At 37.6% G+C, this 22878-nt stretch overlaps 1 protein-coding gene across 1 annotated transcript in view; it reads left to right on the top strand.

Moving 5' to 3' along the window:
* Positions 1 to 293: 293 nt before the first annotated feature.
* The window catches only part of upf1 (UPF1 RNA helicase and ATPase), a 39804-nt gene continuing 17219 nt past the window's right edge, over positions 294 to 22878 (top strand). Inside the window, exons 1-13 of the mRNA XM_077222116.1 lie at positions 294 to 708; positions 3392 to 3528; positions 5224 to 5313; positions 5413 to 5580; positions 6709 to 6889; positions 11406 to 11567; positions 14841 to 14928; positions 15200 to 15298; positions 16632 to 16740; positions 18856 to 19015; positions 20068 to 20186; positions 21800 to 21964; positions 22210 to 22324. Coding sequence (XP_077078231.1) covers positions 538 to 708; positions 3392 to 3528; positions 5224 to 5313; positions 5413 to 5580; positions 6709 to 6889; positions 11406 to 11567; positions 14841 to 14928; positions 15200 to 15298; positions 16632 to 16740; positions 18856 to 19015; positions 20068 to 20186; positions 21800 to 21964; positions 22210 to 22324 — 1764 coding nt within the window. The 5' untranslated portion in view covers positions 294 to 537. The remainder of the gene's footprint in view (positions 709 to 3391; positions 3529 to 5223; positions 5314 to 5412; positions 5581 to 6708; positions 6890 to 11405; positions 11568 to 14840; positions 14929 to 15199; positions 15299 to 16631; positions 16741 to 18855; positions 19016 to 20067; positions 20187 to 21799; positions 21965 to 22209; positions 22325 to 22878) is intronic.

The raw sequence follows: 22878 nt of genomic DNA on the forward strand, positions 1-22878 counted from the left end.
AAAATAAAAGCAATTAAAAGTTATAAAATGAATTAAAAGATAGTTATAAAAGGAACTAAAAGATTAAAAAGGTGAGGCATAGATAAACTTCTCATCTGGCAAAACCGGTTATCATATTTTTCACAGCTTTTCCCATGGTGACTAAAAACAATATAATATTTCAGAAAGAGCTAGACATCTATTTCTAGCCTATGTGTCATTGAGAGAAGCTCTAAAATGACAGCAAAATGTTTACAAAACAGACCTTTTCCTGTAAAAACAGCAAACGTGTGTACACGTCAGCGGTACAGTGCGCTCTACGTCGGTTGCGCTCGACCGTGACGTCACCTCGCGTCGCGCTCTCGAGTGGGAGTCGAATCTTTCTCCGGAATCGTTTGCTTTCATTTCTGCACGAGCCCGTCTCGCGCGCCGTTTCCTTCTCTTCGCTTCGAATCAAAACAAACCTCGCCCGACGCGCTTCAGTCGGTTATTCTCCCGCTTCTCGTCCGGATTATTCGGTGTTTTCTGTGAAAAGGCGGTCAATAGAGCCGGATAAAGATGAGTGTGGAGGCGTACGGGCCGAGCTCGCAGACGCTCACCTTCCTGGACACGGAGGAAACGGAGCTTCTCGGGGCCGACACGCAGGGCTCCGAGTTCGAGTTCACCGACTTTACATTGCCCAGCCAGACCCAAACCCAAGGCCAGACCCAGAGTCAGCTCGACAACCAGGTATAAACGCATAAAAACACACAAACGAGCTTTAAATCAGGCTGGGTAGAACGCGTTTGAGTCCAAATATGGCGAGCTAGCAGGCGTTAGCCGCGCGGTAGCGTTAGCAACGATAGAGCAGGCCGCCTGAAAGAGAGAGAGAGTTGTCAGAGGGACTTTTGTCAACTACATTAATGTTTTAACTAATTTTATATACTAATATGTCCAATCAAATATACTATCTTGTATGATATTATTGATGATGAATGTGTTATGTCAAATAGTTTGTTTTGGTTGCTTAGCTGCGGATCCCAGGTGTATTTTCGTACTTTCTCAGGGACTTTTGTGAACTACAGTGGTGTTAACAGTAATCTAGATTTCTTAAAATATTAAACAGCACGGGTTATTACAGATAGCTTGAGTTGGCTACAGCTGTCAGATGTGTTGACAGATATTTGTTTACTATATTGATGTTATAATGTAGTTCTACCGCTGATGTGGGATGTATTTATTAACTGTTTGGCGTTATTATAAAATTATGCACCGTATTTGAGCATTTATGTGGTATTTTAGGGCTTGTTTATGTCAGTAGTTGCATCTCGTATGTGTTATTGTGTGGTTCTTTTGTGAGATATACTGGTGTTAAATTTATATGTATAAAGTTTTAGTATGAGTGTTTTATTTATAGGGCTTGTTTTGGTCAGGAAGATGTTTTGGCGTGTTTATAGGTGAATGATTTAGCTATATTGTTTAATGTTTGCTCTAATGATATGTTGCATCGGGTTTTTGTGCATTAAAGGTTAGTTCATCCAAAAATGAAGAAAATATCCTATAATTTACTCACCCTCTCAAGACATCCTAGATGTATATGATTTCCTTCTTTCAGCCAAACAAAATCAAGAGTAATATTAAAAAATATCCTGTCTAAAAATAAAGCTGTATAATGGGAGTGAGTTTGAAGTTTGAAGCCCAAAAAAGTGCATTCACCCATCATAAAAGTAATAATTACCATACGGCTATATAATAATTAATAAAGGCCTTCTGAAGTGAAGTGATGCTTTTTGTAAGTAAAATATCCATAATTATAACACGTATCCATTTGTGTTAATAAAGCCTTCTGGAGCGAAACAATGCGTTTTAAAAGAAAGACATTCATATTTTTAACTTTATAAACTATAATCACTGGCTTCCGGTAACGGCCGTAAGCGAGTCTAGTTCTGCCGGAAGTGAGCTCTGATCCGACGCATGACGTATTGATGAATAGAGCAAAACAAAACACCGGTCATGAATTAGAAGTTTAAAACGAGAATTTTTAAAGAGAATTGTGGGAGGAGCTTGAGTTTTATTTGCCCAGCCCTATTAGTTTGGACCGCAAGAGAGGTCAACTCTTTCCTAAGATTACGCTACTCCTGCATCATGCATCGGGTCAGAGGTCAATCTTCTGCCGGAACTAGATTCGCTTACCGTTACCGGAAACCAGTGATTATAGTTTATAAAGTTAAAAATATGAATGTTTTTCTTTTAAAACGCATTGTTTCGCTCCAGAAGGCTTTATTAACACAGATGGATACGCTTTTTTTAGGCTTCCAAAACTCAGGTACCATTCACTCCCATTATAAATAGGGCTGTCACTTTTGTGAAAAAATCCTGTTCGATTTTTGAGACATATGTGTTCATTGAATCGATTGTAAAATCGATTTTTCCATGTCTAAAGACGTTTCCATTTTCAACACCAAATATTGGCAAATCCACGGACAACTATAACAGGCATTAGGACGAACGTAAAGAGGGCGCTTGAGACGTCCTCAAGTCTTATAAATATTTCTGATGATTTATTGGCGTGAAGTTTTTTGCACAATGACAAACAGGGATTGAAATTAACACCCGCCAAATTCGGATAAAAATGAACTTTGGCGGGTTACGCTGTCATATCACGAGTCAATTTGGCGTGTTTCTATGTTTACTCACTTTGCTGGGGAAGTTCGTGTGAGCCAAATCTGCGTGGATTTAGCGCAAATACGCAACTCGTGAGTCCTCATGATATATTAAATACAGCGTATTTCTGGCTTGCTTGAACACACACGTCACTAAGCAACAAATAACGGCGCGCTTGTTCACTTGCACTGAGGTAATAGCAAATATTAAAAAGCATTTGGTTAACAGAACAGACATTGTTATTTTCCAACATCCTACATGTTTCTGTGTACTGTATTAATCTGTCTACCTAAAACACATTTTTGGTTAAAAAAAAAGGCAGTTAAAATCGATTCCCTATTTTCGTTTTCGAAACTTGTGTTGGTTGGTCCGATCGATTGTGCAATCGATTTTCGAACGTAAAGTGACAGCCCTAATTATAAAGCTTGGAAGGGCCAGGGTATTTTTTAATGTAACTTAAAAAAAAAAATGTTTGGCTGAAAGAAGAAAGTCGTATACATCGAGGATCATTTCATTTTTGGGTGAACTATTCCTTTAAGTAAATGAGGCAGCAGAGTAAGTTTCATTGTTTTAGTAAATCAAGTGTGTATTTATGCTTGATTTAATAGCATTTGTGCTGTAGTTTTCTGCTGGTGTAAGTTGCAGATGTTTGTGATTTGAGGGTTATGTGCATTGTGCAGTGTATTGAATCTCCTGTTTTCACTTTTGTGCTATTTAAAGGTTTGTTTTGTAGAAATGGGGGCGTTAAAGTGAAATGTTGTGTGTTCAGGTGAACGGGCCTGACGGAGTTCTGCCCAACGGAGAAGATGCAGTGGTGAAGACCAGCCAACTTCTGGCCGAGCTGAACTTTGAGGAGGACGAGGAAGATACTTACTACACTAAAGATCTGCCAGTGCACGCTTGCAGGTACTGAAGTTGATGATGATGACACACCTGCCCTGATCTCACGTGCCTTAATTATGTGTCTGTAACTGTGAGAGTTATAGACTATTGCATGATAGGGCTGCAACTAATGACTATTTTAATAGTCGACTATTGAAACGATTAGTCGACTAATCGAATAATTATTAAATTTTTCTAAAATTTAGCATGAGATTTCTTTAATTCTGTGGAAAATGATAGTAAACACAAGAAAGAAGGGGGTACTTCAATGAAAAATGCATATTTTATTGAACTTTGCTGATGATAGGCCGATTCATACTAAAAGTAAATAAAAATGCCCTGTCTAAAACCAATTAGGCACAGCACAGTGCTCGGTCAGTATAGACATAAATACATAAATAAAGAAACTCTATAATTTTTATAAAGGACAAGCACATTTGTTTTATAAGAAAAAATAAATTAAAATCAAATAAACATTCTCTTCCTGTAAACCAGGGGCAGGCACATTAGCAGCAATAAAACCACGCTGAAAATACGCTTATAAAATGTACAATGTACATCCAAAAGAAAACGTATTGGCTTCCATGTTATTTAAATCTTACCGAGGCGAGTCAAACTCAGTTTCATTCAACTGTCCGACGTGCTTTCTCTTTAAATGTTCGTGCATCACGAGGTGCTGCCGTGATACGCAAGGACTGCATTGCAAACCATGCAGGTAATCTTTTTATTCGCCGTATCCAGGCTAAAATGCTCCCAAACTTTAGATGTTTTGGTACGCGCAGCTGCTTCGTTGGACGCCGCCATTTCTGTATGTTATCGCTCAGCAGGGAAGCTAATGCGCATGTGCGACTCTCGGCAGAGATTGTAATGAAGAGAGATGCCTCGGTCGGAAAAAACATGTCTGGCGACAACTTCGACAATGAAATTCATTGTCGACTATTGCTATTATCGATTTTTGTCGACAACGTCGACGAATCGTTGCAGCCCTATTGCATGATTTGCTTCTCTGAAACATGTAGGCTATCTCTGATCACTCACAGCATTATTTGTATATGACACTGTGCTGTATAATTGACAGTTTTCCCAGGCTGCAGTCGGCCAATCATTTATACAAACAAACTCCCACAAGGCTAGCATGACCCTTCTGATTGTACAATGTACATCATGCCTTATTTATGTAGGTCATTGTAGGTAGGTAGTTATTTTATCAGTAAGATTTTAGGTCAGAATGACTGTGCAAAGAAAAGTATATATTCACAGATGATTTAACTCGTCATTATTTTAATGACTGCACATACTTTTATAATGTTCATAAAGATTTCTATTTCAAAGAAATGCTTTTTTTTTTTTAATTCATCAAAGAATAAATCCTGAAAAAATGTACCATGGTTTCCACAAAAAAAATTCAGCATTTATAATAATCAGAATTCTTTTTGAGCAGCAAATCAGCATTTTATAACTATTTCTTCTGAAGTAATGATTTAGCCTTGCATTATGGGAATAAATTACATTTTACAATATATTGAAATGGGGAAAAAAGAAATTGTAATAATATTTCTCAATATTACTGTTTTTACTGTATGTTTAATCAAGTAAATGCAGACATGGTGAGTTTAAGATACTTCTTTCAAAAACATGTGAACGGTAGTGTGTGTCATTGTTTTATTAGTATGCTAAAGTAATCATTCTGTGGACTGGTTTTGTTTTGTATGTTTGTAGCTACTGTGGCATCCATGATCCAGCATGTGTAGTTTACTGCAACACCAGCAAGAAATGGTTTTGCAATGGCCGGGGCAACACCTCTGGCAGGTGAGTCCACCAATTAGATTACGTTTGTGTTGTTAAATTCAAACCAAAGCATTGTTAACACTTAAAGGCTGATGTCTTTTGTCACACTTGTCGTCTTAGTCATATTGTGAACCATTTGGTGAGGGCCAAATGTAAGGAGGTGACGCTGCATAAGGACGGGCCGCTGGGAGAGACGGTTCTCGAATGCTATAACTGTGGCTGCCGTAACGTCTTCCTTCTCGGCTTCATCCCGGCTAAAGCAGACTCCGTCGTGGTGCTTCTGTGCAGGTCAAATTCACCACTCGTTTACAAACTGCTTCATTCTGATTCACACACTGCTGTTTCTGTGAATAAAATCATCACAGGAGTTTATTTTGATTGGGTTAACCCAAACCTAAATTGATGTCTTTTAGTCATTAATGAATAAAGGGAGTTTTTAGTAATTGTTTTTTATAACAACAACAATAAAATTAAAATATGCTCTTTCTAGCTGCTTGATTGTGTCTTTATGGTATGTATAAGACATAATCTGGAAGCTTTACAAGGTTACCTTAAAGGATTAGTTTACTTCAAAACGAAGATAGTCATCATTTACTCACCCTCAAGTTGTTTCAAACCTGTATGAGTTTCTTTCTTCTGCTGCTGAACACAAAAGAAGATATTTTAAAGAGTAACTTTAACCAAACAGTTGATGGACGCCATTGACTTCCATAGTATTTTTTTTCCTACTGTGGCAGTTAATGTGATCCTCCAACTGTCTGGTTACTGACGTTCTTCAAAATATCTTCTTTTGTGTTCAGCAGAAGAAAGAAACTCATACAGGTTTGAAACAACTTGAAGGTGGGTGAATGATAACAATTTTCATTTTGAAGTTAACCATTCCTTTAAGGCTGTTAAACTGTTAATAATTAGTGTCTAAACTCTTTCATGTGTGAAGGTACATTCTTACTGAAAATGAAATGGGGAAAGTCCCTAATGTTGCTTGTATTTTAATATTTTCATAATGAAACTGGGCGTGAGTGTAAGAAAATTTTATACTGTATGTGCCTCATGTGCTAGCATAATTGCTTTTAATGTGCTTATGAAATGTGTACACATTTGATTTTTATGAATTATATAAATTTTATATCTTTTTAATAAATAGTTTTATGTTTTTATGCACTGCTCCTATTTATGCATTTGTGTATACAACATACATAAATGCATAAATGGGAGCAGTGCATAAAACATTCTTTTCCATTTTTAACTAGAGGGTTTTTCTAGAGATTGATTGCACTTCATGTTGACTGGTTGAATTATTTTAAAATGTTTCATGTAAGTTTAATCACACCACTTGAAGCTGTGAAACCACACAGTGCATGTTGTTAAGCGTGTGCAGTCTCTCTGTCTCATGGGTGTGTGTGTTTGTGTGTTTAGGCAGCCGTGCGCCAGTCAGAGCAGTCTGAAGGACATTAATTGGGACAGCTCTCAGTGGCAGCCGCTCATCCAGGACCGCTGCTTTCTGTCCTGGTTGGTGAAGATCCCGTCCGAGCAGGAGCAGCTGAGGGCCCGTCAGATCACGGCCCAGCAGATTAACAAACTCGAGGAGCTCTGGAAGGTACAGTGACTTACATCTTTCTAGGGATGCACCGGAATTTCGCATTTTGGCCGAAAAAGATAAACGGTTGAAAATATGCCGCGCCGCTGTGTTTGGCGATCAGGTTTCACTCTCGCGCAACATTTTTAGCAACTTCACGAGCGAAACAAGTGTGCGCCGCGCTCTCCATTCCGTGTGTGTGTGTGTGTGTGTGTGTGCGCCTGCTCAATGTTCTGCTCTGTGTGTGCACTGCTCTGTCGCTCATGCCCCAAACTCTCTACTCGTGTACTGATGGCGCTCACCGAATAAGCAAAATCCGCTCAAATAACGTGCCGACGTGAAATTTCTATGAAGTAGACTTCTGTTTGCAATTAGGGATGCAGCGATTACCGGATTTCACAATTAACCGCGCTTTAAAACGTCACGGTTAATTAATCGTAAAGACTATGCTACACCGAGTGTTCTGCACGGAACGGAACTTTTGCACCAAACGAAAACAAGGTTACACCAGCGGTGCACCAGCTTAATGCCGTGCTCGTCAACCACTATGGCAGGGGGACTAGCAGCGACGCTCTATTTCCACCGAAAAAACGCCTTAAGGGCCTGTTCACAGTAGAGGTCTGCGCGGGACACAATTCTCAGACCCGCTCCCGCCCGCTCCCGCAGTGTTCAGTCCCGCTCCCGCCCGCTCCCGCAAAGATTTGTCATTTTTAGTACCGCTCCCGCCCGCATCTGTGATATAATGTCCCGCTCCCGCCCGCACTTTCTGTCTGACGAAAGGTCTTGAGGAAAAAAATGCGTGCACACAAAATTCCTTACCAATACTTGGTAACATATTTATTGGTCCCATATTACGAACAGCATAATATTCACAACAGTACTTTATCTGAAGCACTAGAGGCGCTCTGTTCCTCGTCCATGCTGTCTATTTTGAACTTGAACTAGCTTTCGAATTCGAACTCGGAGCAGCGGGAAATTGTCTCTAAACAAGTGTGCGTGAGATTAGGCCCCGCCCTACCCGACAACATTCACAAGTTTAGGCTGCTTAAAACGTTTTTATTGCTGCCAATCAGAATCTCCCTCACAACTACAAATTATGTACGCTACCTTAATCATTTATATATTTTACTTTATACTCATATTTAATATGCGGGAGTGCAGCGTATCATCCCTCCCGCCCGCACCCGCAAGTGCACCTCATCATCCCGCCCGCTCCCGCAATGACCTTTAAAAATTTGTCCCGCGCCGCACTGTTTTGCGTCGGGACCCGCGGGTCCCGCGGGACTCCCGCGGGAGTGCAGACCTCTAGTTCACAGATCGCGTCTTTTGCGCGCTCAAGTTCGTTATTTCAAATGTAAGCGTGCGGCATGCGCGCTCATAAGGGAAGCGGCGCGCTCGTTTTTTGCAAGCGCGTGCGCGCCGCATCGAGATAAAAACATCTCTACTTTTCAAAATGCCGCAAGCGCACCTTAGGTCAAGTGACAAGAACCAACACAGCAACGACAGACGCCTCCGGAGCGCAACCGCCCTAGCGCTTTGGAAAAAGGAGAACGTGGCGTGCAACTTTCAGCTTTCAGTGCAACGTAAAAAAACAACAACCAAAAAACAGCGGAATGTTTTGGTTACCCAAGTCTGTGGAAAACAGAATGTGACGTGCTCTCAAGAGTTTCAGTCAGTGAACATTTAACTTAATATCCTATTGCTTTCTCCTGTAAATGTTAGGCTTTGTAGTTTTAATATGCCCGGTGTAAAACACTAACATAATCAGGGCCAGGGCCGTGTAGACTTCTAGGACTACCAATTAACTGCATTTCAGTTATTGATAACACTACATGAGAGATGTTCTCAGTTTCTTTCTATAATTTTTACTTAAACTTCAAACAAACAAACCAAAATAATGAGATTATAATAGATGATTTTCTAAAGGCACGTGTAAAATTTGGATTAATAATTTAAAAAAGAGTATTAAAATAAGTACAATAATATTGGAGTGGATAACGTGGACTATATTTGTTTTCTTTTAAAAGAAATAGATAGTTAATATTTAGCTTACATTTAATTCAATAGAGCCAAATACTTTGTTTATTCTTATTTTCATTGGGATTTATTATCCCTTTATTTGTTTTTAAGTCAAATACCAACAAGATATTGTTTTCATGTTATCAAGTTTTCTACCTCAGGTTGAAAATAAATTTAGAACAAACTAAACACTTAATCATTTTGTGATCTATTTCAATCAAAGAGCCCTGCAGCCATTGACTTAATTTGTTATTTTAAAAGAAAAATGCTGGATGATTACAAAGCACTTCTCTTTAATTCCAAAGAAAGAGATTGATTATCGTTTGTCATTTTATAATTTTGTACTGTGTTGTGGCAAATAACACATGAAAATCTAGTGTTGAGTGTTCATGTGATATTATACATATAGTGTTGTGAAATTAATTGATGCATAATAATCGTGATAATCGTTAAATCGTGATTATTTCTCAGACAATAATCGTACTTACAAAATCTTTAATCGTTGCATCCCTATTTGCAATATCCCTACTGTGCTGTAACATCGTATAACTGTGCTGGGCAACGCTGGTAAAATGAAGCTACCCTCTCATTCACTGATCATCTGCCTGCTATCTGGGGCCGGTTTCACAAAGCTATTTTAGACCGGTCTATAGTGTTAGACAAGTCTAAAAAAAATTTAGACACCTTAACCCAGGCTAACTTGGGTCTAAGACTCTGTTACCTTGGCAACCAGCAGTAACAATCAGTTACATTACAAACAGCCAAAAGAAAAGGGAAAATGGCTCATAATTTGTGGTTTGCTGATGACGTTATGGAGAGAGCTATGAGAAGGGAAAGGGTTTTTAGGGACCGCATTAACCTACATATATAATAATGAGGACTTTTCTTTTCTGTACGTCTTTAACTCAACGGTCGGATTAACGCTGTTGACTGTCAATCTTTTTCCAAATTAAACATTTCTTCATGTTACTACATTCTCCGCTAAACTTCCCCAGTAAAATGTCCTTGTGACTGTTATAGGCCACTCCTCCAACAAACACATATTTTCCGCTGGGGTAAACTGCACTGAAAGGTTGAAGGCGCTTACTCGATCCGCCATGTTTTTTGTTTTGAAAAGTAGCCTATCTTATTTTACCCAGAATGCATTGCAGTGTAGTCCTGCTTAAGGTAGTCAGATGCTGCGTCCCAATTCGCCTACTTATACTACGACCTAAAAGTATGTACTCTTTTTTTTTTGTGAAGAAAAAGTACATACTTTTGAGTGTGTAGCAAAAGAGTAGGCAAGCTTTGGGACATACTATCACGTCATCTTTAACGGACAGATCTGTCGCGTGCATCCAGTCACCGTAAACTGCCCTGTCAATCATCCTGTCACAGTTAAAATCCTCCATTCAATCGAATTTGATTTCCTACCGTTTCAGAGAGCACGTTCATCTGCCAGTCGTGGGTCTTTCATGCGAAGACTCTCCTCATGTGTTTGCAATTTGAATATAATGATGCATTTAGAAGGTAATGGCTAAACATATCTTTACAAAAGTTCACAATGCTGCTGCAGATGCAATATAATGTAGACAACATTGAATAAATACATTTTCGTCAGCATAGATACTGATAATTAATCTCTCAAACCCCTTTATCTAAATCTCTCTACATAACCGCCGGACTCGCGCGCGTCCTCCATGTCTGTAGTTTTTTTAAACACTTTTCACTCGTGTTTGTAGTTCTAACCGAATCCTCGTCCAACGCGCGATGGGTTGTGAGCAATATTAGCCGTTAGAGTGTGCATCGATCTGCACTTCGGATTCTGACCGGATATAGTAGACCATCCGGGTATCTTTGGAACACTCATTTCAACATACTACGATTTGGGACGTACTAATTATATTTTCGAATACTATTTAGGACGGATAGTATGCGAATTGGGACGCAGCAATAGTCTTAAGTGCTTTGTGCATCGGTCTGATTTAGATGTCGATCTGAAGTCTGACTATCTACTATATCTAAGCCATAGTTAAAGTCTATCTTTGAGAAACCGGCCCCTGCTCTCATGCTCTGATAATAATAGTTTTCTAAGACTATACTTTATCTTGACAATTAGTCAAAAAATAAATTTGTTAAATCCGAGTCTGTTGCATAGAACTGAATGAAGAATAATATATAGATATACATTTAATATTACTTTAATATATGGCTATTTTCTGTCCAATTTTTGTGTTACTTAAAAAAAAAGTGTGGTTATTATTTTATTGCCTTTTAGTTTTTTAAATTCAGTAAAATGATTGTATTTAATGTAAAAGTCTAATAATAATACAATTATATTAAAAAAGGTAATTTAAAATAAGAAATTATTTTAAAGTCATTTTCAGTTTCGGTTTTAAGCCAAGTGCATCTAGAAGTTTCCGTTTCGCCCCCAGAATTTTCATTTTGGTGCATCCCTACATCTTTCTTCTGGAGTGAAAACACTGCAACAATGCAGAACCGTAGTTTTGAGCATCCTAATCTTCTATCATGTTTGTAGGAAAACCCAACAGCAACCCTGGAAGATTTGGAGAAACCTGGAGTGGATGAGGAACCTCAGCACGTTCTGCTTCGCTACGAAGATGCCTATCAGTACCAGAACATTTTTGGGCCGCTGGTCAAACTAGAGGCTGACTACGACAAGAAACTCAAAGAGTCCCAAGTATGAAAACCTTTCTGCTATTCAACTCTATTCCTGTGTAGGGATGTCCTGAGCTGAGCCGATCTCAAGGATCGGTATCGGGCCTGATTAAGCATTTTTTTAACTGATCGGTATCAGCTATCCTTAGCCTGATCCTTTATTTTACGCCAGCTGTCTGTAAATTTTGCCATAATGGACCTTCAAGTGGGTTTGCCAGCCGTCCTTATAAGGAAAAGAAGCTCAAATGTGCATGTGCGAGGCTCGAGAACCAATGAGGTCTGTTCTAGCGAGTTACGCGCATGTTTGAGCTTCCGTGTTTAGCATCTTTAATCTGCACTTTTGTAACGAATCAACTGAAAGTCACTTATTTACTGTTAATTTTTATCTGTTGTCAGACTATCTGAGATGTCATTGCCTTGACACATTGCTATGGGTTGAGTCTTGCTGTGGATTTGATTGACAGACTGGCATTCAGTCCTTTTCATTTTCTGCTTGGTTAACTTTTCTAAGTGAACTAGAGAGCGCAACCATGCCTATCCATTTTTTCAGCTCTTTTAGTTCTGGAAGTATTTTTCCATTAATTTTCTTTAGACATTTAAAAAAAATCAATAAATAGTTCTACGCCATGAACAAAATCAACCAGCTCTGAGATTAATCTTTTGAAATGTGTTTGAAATACAAGTGTCAAGTGAAAATCAAAACAAAGACAGATGCGCAGGATGTAATGCCTTTTGAGGAAACGAGGATCTGTGAATGATTTAATCAAATCCACAATAAGGATGCAATTTAAAACTATTGACCAAACTGTTGTCTCTAAGTGTATAATATGATGTGTTGGAGGTTATTGCAAAATATTTAAAGGGCTCGAATTTTGGTGCGGGTATTGCGCATAATTTTACTCATTCCTGCAGGTCTTATAAGGTGGGAAATTCTTTCAAACATTTATTAATTTAGCTTGTTGGTTGAATTAGCAAATTAATCACACAGATAATCAGATCAAATCAGTAATTCGAAAACTCTGTTTAACGTCATTTCACAAACAGCCAGAGTGATTTAGCGCTGCCGCATCTTCGCTCTCTCTTTCAAACTGAGAACATGGCTTCACATCACCTCATCATCTGTACAAGCGAGCTGCACGCTGCGTTAAAAGACTTTGCCCAATCGAGCCTGTTGCATCGTTACTAAAGTTTATCATATGCACGACTTTTAAAGCATTCTGTAGTCCTCGCGCAATCTCTGAGAGATGGCACATACCCTAGAGCACACACACATAAAGCCAAACTGAGTGCTTTTTCGTGGCTTATTGCGATTAAATGGTCAGAAACGCACAAAATGATGTCAAAAGGCCAGTCTTGGCAAGTATTCACATAAACGCAGTCGGTGGTGTCTTATGTGATATTGGATCCGTGCATTAAAGTGACAGCAGCCTAATATACCTGATGCTGTCTGTGTCATTAATGTCAATCAAAGAACAAAAGATAGCGAGAAAAATTAATCTGTACTTAATTTATACAATTAAATATTTCAACTATACAGTGAACTACAATTTCTGTAGTACTTATTTTATACAATTAAATATTTCAACTATACAGTGAACTACAATTTCTGTAGTACTTATTTTATACAATTAAATATTTCAACTATACAGTGAACTACAATTTCTGTAGTATTCCTGTACCTAAATACCGTTTGACCTTCCTGGAAACCTTAAAGAACTCTTTATTTAATTTGTAATGTTATTTTATTGTATTTATTTGTGCTTCTGCTTGTAATTTATGTATTTTTTGTTATTTATTTTGTAAATTAAATTCAAGGTTGAAATCAAGCTTCCTTGTGCTGTGTAAACTGATTCGCAACAAAATTATGCAAATTGCATATGCAAGTGATGCAAAAATGAAAAGTGAGCATACACTTAGGGGTTAGAAATGTAGTTTATAATAAAATGCCTCCCCCTCCCATAAAAGAACACTAGTTAATAAAATTAATAACTTTAATGTACTTGAATAGTACACCCTCCATAACGCAATCGCTATTTACATCTCGTACGGTCTGTAAACTCTTGCGTTAACAAGACAATGACTGACGCATTTGTATTACATTCCAAAGAGCTCCAATTTCAGCCCCACAGTTGAAAACGAAACCATATCCGTACCAGCTGGGCCGGATCGGCACGGATCGGAACGGTTAAGCAACAAGAACGGTTGGCGCGACGGTGGAAAAGCGGCTCATGATTTCCGTTTCTGTGATAGCGGTGCCGACAGTGTTTGGATGATTTCTGTTAAGTATTAGTATTAATTCAGTATACATGATTTTTATAAAAAAAATTAGCTGAAATCACACTGATTTGTAGTAGAGCTGCATGATTTAGTTTTAAGTTTAAAAATCTGTGATCGCGATTCTGAATAGACAACTAAACAAAATAACATTTACTTGAGGTCCTGACAAAATGTTATTAGCTGCAGACTATTTAAAAGTGGTTAATTTAATTATTTATTAAAAAAATTGAATGAATGATTCAATGACTCCCTCATATACTATTTGTTTTACTTGTGAACAAATCTCTTGAATGAGTGATTCAATGACAAATACATTTCTAACAGTCACATGTCGCCACCTACTGGCGTAACCTACTCAGTGTAATCGATGCAATCATTATTTGGGGTGCAGAGTTGCTTTTAAAAGGTGATTTACTCTTATCATGATCGCTACCATAGACATCAGTATTTTTTTTATCAATTTTTATCTTCTGTGATGATTTGAATATTTGCAACAACTTTTCAACCACACAGTATTGTTATTTCTTTGTTTGTGAAGCTGTTTCATAAATGATAACTGCTCTCTCTGGATCAGTGGCAGCGCCAATGCAGATCTGAATATTTTGTCTAAGGTTTAATAGACAGGATCTTTTAACGATTAATCGTGCATCTCTAATTTGTGGCTTGTGCAGAAGCATATATTATCTCTTTACATCCCGAGTTCATATGTCTGTCTTGAAACGTTATACATCATTGCGTTATTGCACACAAAAAAAAAAATGATGTTGAGAAAATGGATGAGACTTATTTCTGGAACAAGAATATTGCAATTTTGCAAGGAAAAAACAATAGATGGACGTTCAGATGTTTTTGGGTGATCTTGTACATGAGTTTCTTTTCTTTCTGGTAAAGAGAGGTTGTTTCTAAGTGGAATAAATCATGTGTTTAAACGCATTTAAAATGTGTTGAAACATTTAGTTTTTATTCTGCTGCTAATGTTTTCTCTTTGCTTGTCTTCTTTTTTTCTTTTTTACTGCAGACTCAAGACAATATTACTGTGAGGTGGGATTTGGGACTGAATAAAAAGCGGATAGCTTATTTCACTCTGCCCAAGACGGATTCAGGTGGTAATATTCACTTTCAACATCTTCTGTGTCTACCAGTGGTTCATATCCATCCCATCCCTAACACCGTGTCCCATGCATCCCTCATCGATGTGTGCACGGACATGTCTGCCCGAGTGTGTGTGTGTGTGTGTGTGTGTGCGCGTGCATGCGTGTTTGTGTTGCTGTAGTGTGTATGTGATGGATTTATAGCTCTATTATTGTTATTAGAACATAAATCCAGAAGATGTGGTTTATCTGACAGTGTTTTCTCTGTGGTGGTGATTTTTATCAGACATGCGACTGATGCAAGGAGACGAGATCTGTCTGCGCTATAAAGGAGACTTGGCTCCTCTCTGGAAAGGAATCGGACACGTCATCAAAGTCCCGGACAGCATCCTTTCAACAATGATTATCCAACTGGCTGCTGCACAATGACTAACTATTGTTATCAACTTCTATTATGTTTTGATTATGTCCTTAGGCACACATTGCTCATACTTAGGATTAAAGGGGTGGTTCAGGATTTTGGACATCGGACCTCAATTCCAAGTTAGCCTGGGTGTTATTTATCAGTGGAGACAGTTTTCAAAAATGTTCATCCAGTCCTTCTAGTTGCATAGTTCGCCGGTGCTAGGCTTGCGCAAGTCAACGGTATCTGCTAGCCTGCTATTAAAAACAGTTTTACCCACTCCACAGTACACCAAAAGCAAATAAATTATAACGCCAGACTATCGATGTAAATGTCTGTTGAGAGAATAATGTTAGAAATCCAACTATCCTTTCATCGCATTGCAATAGTTATACTTTGTTCCCTGTATTTATTAGCACAGCCTATAGCAGCGGCGGAGTGATATTAAGTTACCTAAGGCAACCGAGAGAGCCGGTCCACATGACAATCACGCAGGTGTATTTCCCTGCCGCTGACATCATCACTACAGAAGCAGAGTATATCACCATGTGACAATTCCTTCGTTTACAATCGAATGTTTCAACATCGTTGTTCAAGGCTACTACTAGCTAGCTAGACGTCCCGACTGTAGTGCGCTTCTGTTCTGGGTTTACTTTTCGGCGCAGTGCTACTAACCGGAGCAAAGTAAACCTCCGCAAAGTAAAATTAAAAAGTACAATTTTAACAATGGTAAAATTCTAACATTATTCTCTCAACAGACATTAACATCGATAGTCTGGCGTTATCATTTATTTGCTTTTGGTGTACTGTGGAGTGGGTAAAACTGTTTTCAATGGCAGGCTAGCAGATACCTTTGACTCGCGCTAGCCTAGCGCCGGCGAACTATGCAACAGGAAGGACTGGATGGAAATTTTTGAAAACTGTCTCCACTGATAAATAACACCCAGGCTAACTTGGAAATGAGGTTCGATGTCCAAAATCCTGAACCACCGCTTTAATGATTTGATAAGCAACCACCCAGAGCACCCTATCAACTGCATAGGGTGTAATTTTTTGATATATCCGGTTTTGGTGAAATGCTGGCTATGGAGTCCATTACAAATTTCCCTATCAGGGACAATATCGTATATTTCATAGCAGCATAATTGAAACCACTCAGTAAATTCTAACAACTGCATAGCAGAATCCTCACAAACACGCTGGCATCGTGACAGTTTTGCAAACACCTAACCTTTTATATAAGGAAAAAATCACTGTTTTGATTTACAAGTACAAAAGTATCATACGGATGATTCTTTAACCGAGATTTTGTCAGATTATGGAGATGAGATTGCCATCGAGCTGCGCAGCAGTGCAGGTGCACCTGTGGAGGTGCCGCACAACTTCCAGGTGGACTTCGTCTGGAAGTCGACATCTTTTGACCGGTTAGTCCCACTATCATGTTTTAATACTTTCACCAGTCCATTCAATCGTTTCCATTTGTTTTGTTGCATTAATACAGTGCATATTTGCTACCTACTTGTTGATCCAAACCGGAATGTTTTTTATTTTATGTAGATGGCATTATGAAGAATGAACTGGTTTTATCCATGCAACAGTTATTGAGATACTATTTTAATGTATATCCTTTTATTTATTCTTTATTTATTTATTTTTTTAAATGTGTCTATGAAGTTTTTTATAAATTTTATTTGTTACTTTAGTACATAAAGTTATTTTATTTCACAATTTTTTATTTTTTATTTTAGTTAACAACAATAATAATAATAACATAATAATAATCACATTTATTTATATAGGACTTTTCTGGGGTAAAATGCAGTTCAAAGTGCTTTACATAAAAATGATATAGCCATATCAACAGCAACATCACATACAATAAAAAAATGTGCATCGAAATACAAAAAAATTAAATGCAACACATACTATAAAATACTAAAACATATGAAGGACAAAAATAAAAGTAATCAGCTACAACACATCTAATAGAAAATGCTAAAACATATAGGAGACTATTTATTATAAGCATAATTCAGAGTAAGTAAATCAATGCCAAAGTAAAAAGATACATTTTTAATTTTCTTCTAAAAATACTGAGTGTACTAGCTTCCCTAATATCTAGTACACTCAGTATTTTAAAAATGTATCTTTTTACTTTGGCATTTAATTACTTAATGTCTAGTACACTCAGTATTTTATAATACTATAATAACCCTGGCATGCGATTACAATAAATGGAGACTCAAGTTTTCTGTCCAAAAGATCATAAGTGATTGCCAGATGCAATTTTAACTTAAAGGTACAATATGTAAGATTTTTGTAATAAAATATCCAAAAATCACTTGCACAGTGTGATATATTTCCTGCATTTGTGCACTTACAATATTCCAAAAGTTCCCAAAGATATTTAATTCCCGAGAAATTCCAATTTGAAATAATGACTCGTACCTGGTCATTGCCGCCTGTCAATGATGTAATATCCGCGCTATCCCTGGTTTTCGGTCGTACTGCCATAGTAACCATGACGACAGACGTGGACAACTGCGTTACGTCTAGCGGCACTCTCACGCTGTTGTTGTTTCGTTCAAACATTATGGACTATGGCAAGCAGACTTTGGGACAAAAGGAGAAATAAAACGAGGATCAATATCAGTGTGCCACGTCCGTGGCTAACTCCGACTTGACAGAGACGCCACTCTCGCATGTACTTTATTAGACAGGTGAGCAAATTTACATAAAACTAATCAATGTTATATAGCACAACATGATGAAATGTTAGAATATGATCAGTATGTTATTCTAATGTTGATCTAGCTTAATGCTAGTCTCATACAGCTAACAAACTAACACATAGAATAACATTATAACTTTCAACACACTCATATGCAGTTTAGTGTGATAGTGTAGACCAAGTGAAACAGCGCTGCGTTACCTCACGTTTCCTTCTGCTAATAAACTGACCGGTGTGAGTAGTAATTCAGCACTTGCGGGTAGTTCAATAGAATGAAATGTCCTTATTCCTTTATATCCACGGGACTCGCGTGTGGCGCTAATATCTGTCTCTCATTAGCAAACGCGCCCAGCTTCAGTCCATATTCATGTTAAAAACAGCAATGTATTCACTCATCCATAAACATTATTAGATCCATCGGCATGACGACAAGTTCCATAATTCCGCTAATGTGTCATCAACCTTCGCCTTTGTTATTGTAAGAGGTTAGCGACCCCTAGCGGCGAAAAAACTTACATATTGTAGCTTTAAGTTTTGTCTTTTTCACAAAAGGTTATCGTATGACCTTACTAGATACATATATCGTCCATGAGTCTTATGTACTCCTGGTATGATATTTTTATGGATCTTTTGTCTCTCATTTCTTTCTTTTTTTCTTTTTTTTAAGCTTGATACCTTTAGTCCTGATTATTTGTAATTGAATGTGGGAAACCGTTTAATTTTCAGATGAGCTATTACTTGATGTGGTCTAATGATCTGTAAGCCTAGTGGATGTGAAGTTCAGCTTTTTGTTTGTCATGTCATGAAGAATGCAGAGCGCCCTGAAGACGTTTGCTGTGGATGAGACCTCTGTGTCTGGCTACATCTACCACAAGCTGCTGGGTCATGAGGTGGAGGACGTTATCATCAAATGCCAGCTTCCCAAACGCTTCACTGCGCAGGGCCTGCCAGACCTCAACCACTCGCAGGTACAGAGCTTCCCAAACTCCCCTTCACCTCATTCGGCCCTTTGACTATAAGCTTCTGAAACTCCAGTTTTGATACAATATAGGTTTTGTGAAGACGGTACTGCAACGCAGTCCTGAAGTGTCAACTAGTCTCCTTCCCTTTACCTCTGTACAGCTAAAACATTATCAAAATGATTCCAGTTCGCGTGGATCCGCGTAAACAACAAAAAATTCGGCAGACCAGACAAGTAATTTGGTGAGGTCATTTTGTAAAGAAAGACCATGCGCCTGCGCACATATATATTCAAATGCGTATACCTATACATTAAACTCGTAATATGCATGTGCACGCCGTCACCGTTTATTCACGTTTTTGAAGTTTACACGGAGATGATAACGTTTTTCTAAATTTTTCAAAACTTGCACCTTGGAATCCATTTCGAAGTTTGCATTCTCGAGCCACCAAACACTGTTGTCGTGCAAATGAACGGCCAGAAAACATTGAACGTTTTCTGCTTTCAGTTAAAACAGTGTCGCGTTAGCGGCCCCTAAGTTAATATCTAATGATCTTTGCAACGGAAGTGGATTAATCAAAACTAACTTTAGCTGGACAATAACTTTATTCTAGAGCTGCAGCTGTAAAGCCAAAACAATCTCTGTGACTTTAATTTCCTATTATCACTGTGAAGCTGCTTTGAAACAATCTCTATTGTTAAAAGCTACGGGTGAAACTTGAAAAATTAGAATATCGTGCAAAAGTTATCATTTTGATGATTATGGCATATAGCTTATGAAAACCCCAAATTCAAAGTCTCAGAAAATTAGAATATTACATGAAATCAATAAAAAAAAGGATTTTAAATACAGAAATTTCGGCCCTCTGAAAAGTATAATCATGCATATGTATATAGTTATATTCTGTATACTAAATATATTTCACCTTTTAATTTATATTACTGAAATACATGAACTGTTGCACGATATTCAAATTTTTCGAGTTTCACCTGTATATATATAAATGAAGGTGACTTGACCTGACTTCTGAAACTCATTGACTCACTGGCACAATATAGGTTTATGCTGTGAAGACGGTACTGCAGCGACCCCTCAGTCTGATCCAGGGGCCTCCAGGAACCGGCAAGACTGTCACCTCTGCCACTATTGTCTATCATCTGGCCAGACAGGGCAATGGGTAAGACACGTCCTCTCACGGTAGTGCTAGACATAAATGCCTCTGTGTATTTCCAATGTGTTATACAATTTCAACATGAAATGAGTTAATTTGGATGATAATACTAGGGCTGGAAATAATCTATTTGAGATTTTTCTGCTAAAAATTTAGATTGCGATTTTTAAATATGAATTATTTCCTTATTATTGGTAACACTTTACAATAAGGTTCGTTAGTTAACATTAGTTAACATGAACTAATAATAAACTGCACGTATACAGTATTTATTAATCTTTGTTAATGTTAATTTTAACATTTACCAACACTTTATTAAAATTTTGTTAATGCACTGTGAACTAACATGAACTAACAATTATGTATTTTTATTAACTAACGTTAACAAAGATTCACAGATACAGTAACATCTGGATTGCTCATGGTTAGCACATGTTAGTTTTTACAATAAGGTTCATTAGTTAACATTAATGTATTGTCACCTTATTATTATTTTTGTTAGCACTTTTCAATAAGGTCTCATTAGTAAATGTTATTTAATGAGTTAACTAACAATGAGTAATTTGTTACAGTATTTATTAACTTTAATTAATGAAAATACAACTGTGCATTATTCATGTTAGCTCTGGTCCAATAAAAAATATTAACAGACAAATTTTGATTTTAATAATGTATTAGTAAATGTTGAATTTTAAAGTCCCCCTGTGGTGAAAATCAAGTTTTTAATGTTGTTTATACGTATGTCCTTGTGGTGTTTTTAAATATGCTTTAAGACAAACCATGTGCAAATTCATAAAAATCGGCTACATTTAACAATAGATTGGGTATTATGTATATTATGATGAACTAAATGCCTTTCTCCACTGACGTTCAAAGCGTTCAAAGCTGTCTCTGAGATGGCGAATGGGAACATGCTTTGTGTAATGTAGGCTAGCCAAAGGCTAGTCATGTCTATTACCATTTTGTGTCTGACATAGAAAGCGATACATAAAATGCATTACCATTCTGATACATCAACTTGTAGAAGAGCCTGTATAACTCGCTCTTCCACTTCTTCCGAATAATTTTCTAGTACAAACATTTATGGTTGAATGAAACCTGTATTTCCGCTTGACTTTGTGCAGTGTTTACTACAGCAAAGTTGAGGAAGTGAATCTCTGTGAGTGGAGGCGGGGCTAATTTGCATGTTCATGGATCCACATATACTACATAAAGCAAGAGTGTAGAGTTACATTCAAGCCATTTTTAAGCAGGAAAAACATATTTTCATAGACTTTTTTAAAAAAAAGTCATTTTGGTGACTAAGAATGAACCATACTTCAGCATTTATTAATCTTATTTAATATTAATTTCAACATTTACTTATACGTCATTAAAATGAAAGGTTGTATTTGTTAACATTAGTTAATGCACTGTTAACTAACATGAACAAACAATGAACAGCTGTATTTTTATTAACTAACACTAACAAAGATTAATAAATACTGTAGCAAATGTATTGCTCATTGTTAGTTCATGTAAGTAAATACATTAACTAATGAACCTTATAGTTAAGTGTTACCAATAAATGCATATCTGATTTCATCTTTTTCAACTTCTGATTATTATTATTTTTTTAGTCCAGTGCTGGTTTGTGCTCCGAGTAACATCGCAGTGGACCAGCTAACAGAGAAGATCCATCAGACGGGGCTGAAAGTGGTTCGTCTGTGCGCTAAGAGTCGTGAGGCCATCGATTCACCGGTGTCTTTCCTGGCTCTGCACAATCAGATCCGCAACATGGACAGGTACAGACATTTCTGTTCTCACTGAGTTTAAGATTTAAAAAAAATGCACTATTAGACCTTATATTTGTTTGCGCTTTAAGTGGTGTAAGGCTGGCATTACCATTATTATTGCTCAGATTTAGTGTTTTTCAAAATCCACAACCCTTAACCCAGCAATGACCCTTTCAGTTTGAATGCTGCATATGTAGATGTTAGACAATGTGTCGGATCTTAAAAGGATTAATATTTGCCTGTCATTTCTACAGCATGCCTGAGTTGCAGAAACTGCAGCAGCTGAAGGACGAAACTGGCGAGCTGTCGTCTTCTGATGAGAAACGTTACCGAGCTCTCAAACGAACCGCAGAGAGAGAGCTGCTCATGGTACATGTCTTGAGTTCTCTTTAAAACACAGATAGACATAAATGCTGGAATATTTCACAGCGAAAGTAAGCGTTTCTAGAGTCTGAAGTGGGATGTTCAGTGATTTATATTAATGCTGCAGGCATTGGAAAACAATTATGCATGTTTTTGTGTGGTGCTGCTATTTAACATGCACTAGGGGTGTAACGATACACCAAAACCGACATGCATTCAGAACTGTCATTTTTAAGTCGAGGTTTGGTTTGTTTACGGTACAGCAGAGGGAAAAACACAACATAAAACCGCCTTTTTTTATGAAAAAGAGGTTTACTGAACTTTAAATAAAGCATTTAAAATATTCCGCAACACTCTTCATACATACTGAGCTTCCATTCTTTTGTGCTGTCTATCAGGCCAAGCCCTTAGGCAAAATAGAAATACTTGTATTACCTGAATAGAAATACCTGAATTTCTAACATTTACATATAAGGATACAACCATAAGATATAAGCTATGTGCCGAGGAAAACATATCTGACAGGAGGGCATGCCGCTTTATTTGTTTGAGTTAGTTTG

This window comes from Siphateles boraxobius, unplaced genomic scaffold (assembly GCF_051911475.1).
Source record: "Siphateles boraxobius isolate OS27281-9 unplaced genomic scaffold, OSU_SipBor_1 86, whole genome shotgun sequence".
In the NCBI taxonomy this organism is placed as follows: domain Eukaryota; kingdom Metazoa; phylum Chordata; class Actinopteri; order Cypriniformes; family Leuciscidae; genus Siphateles; species Siphateles boraxobius.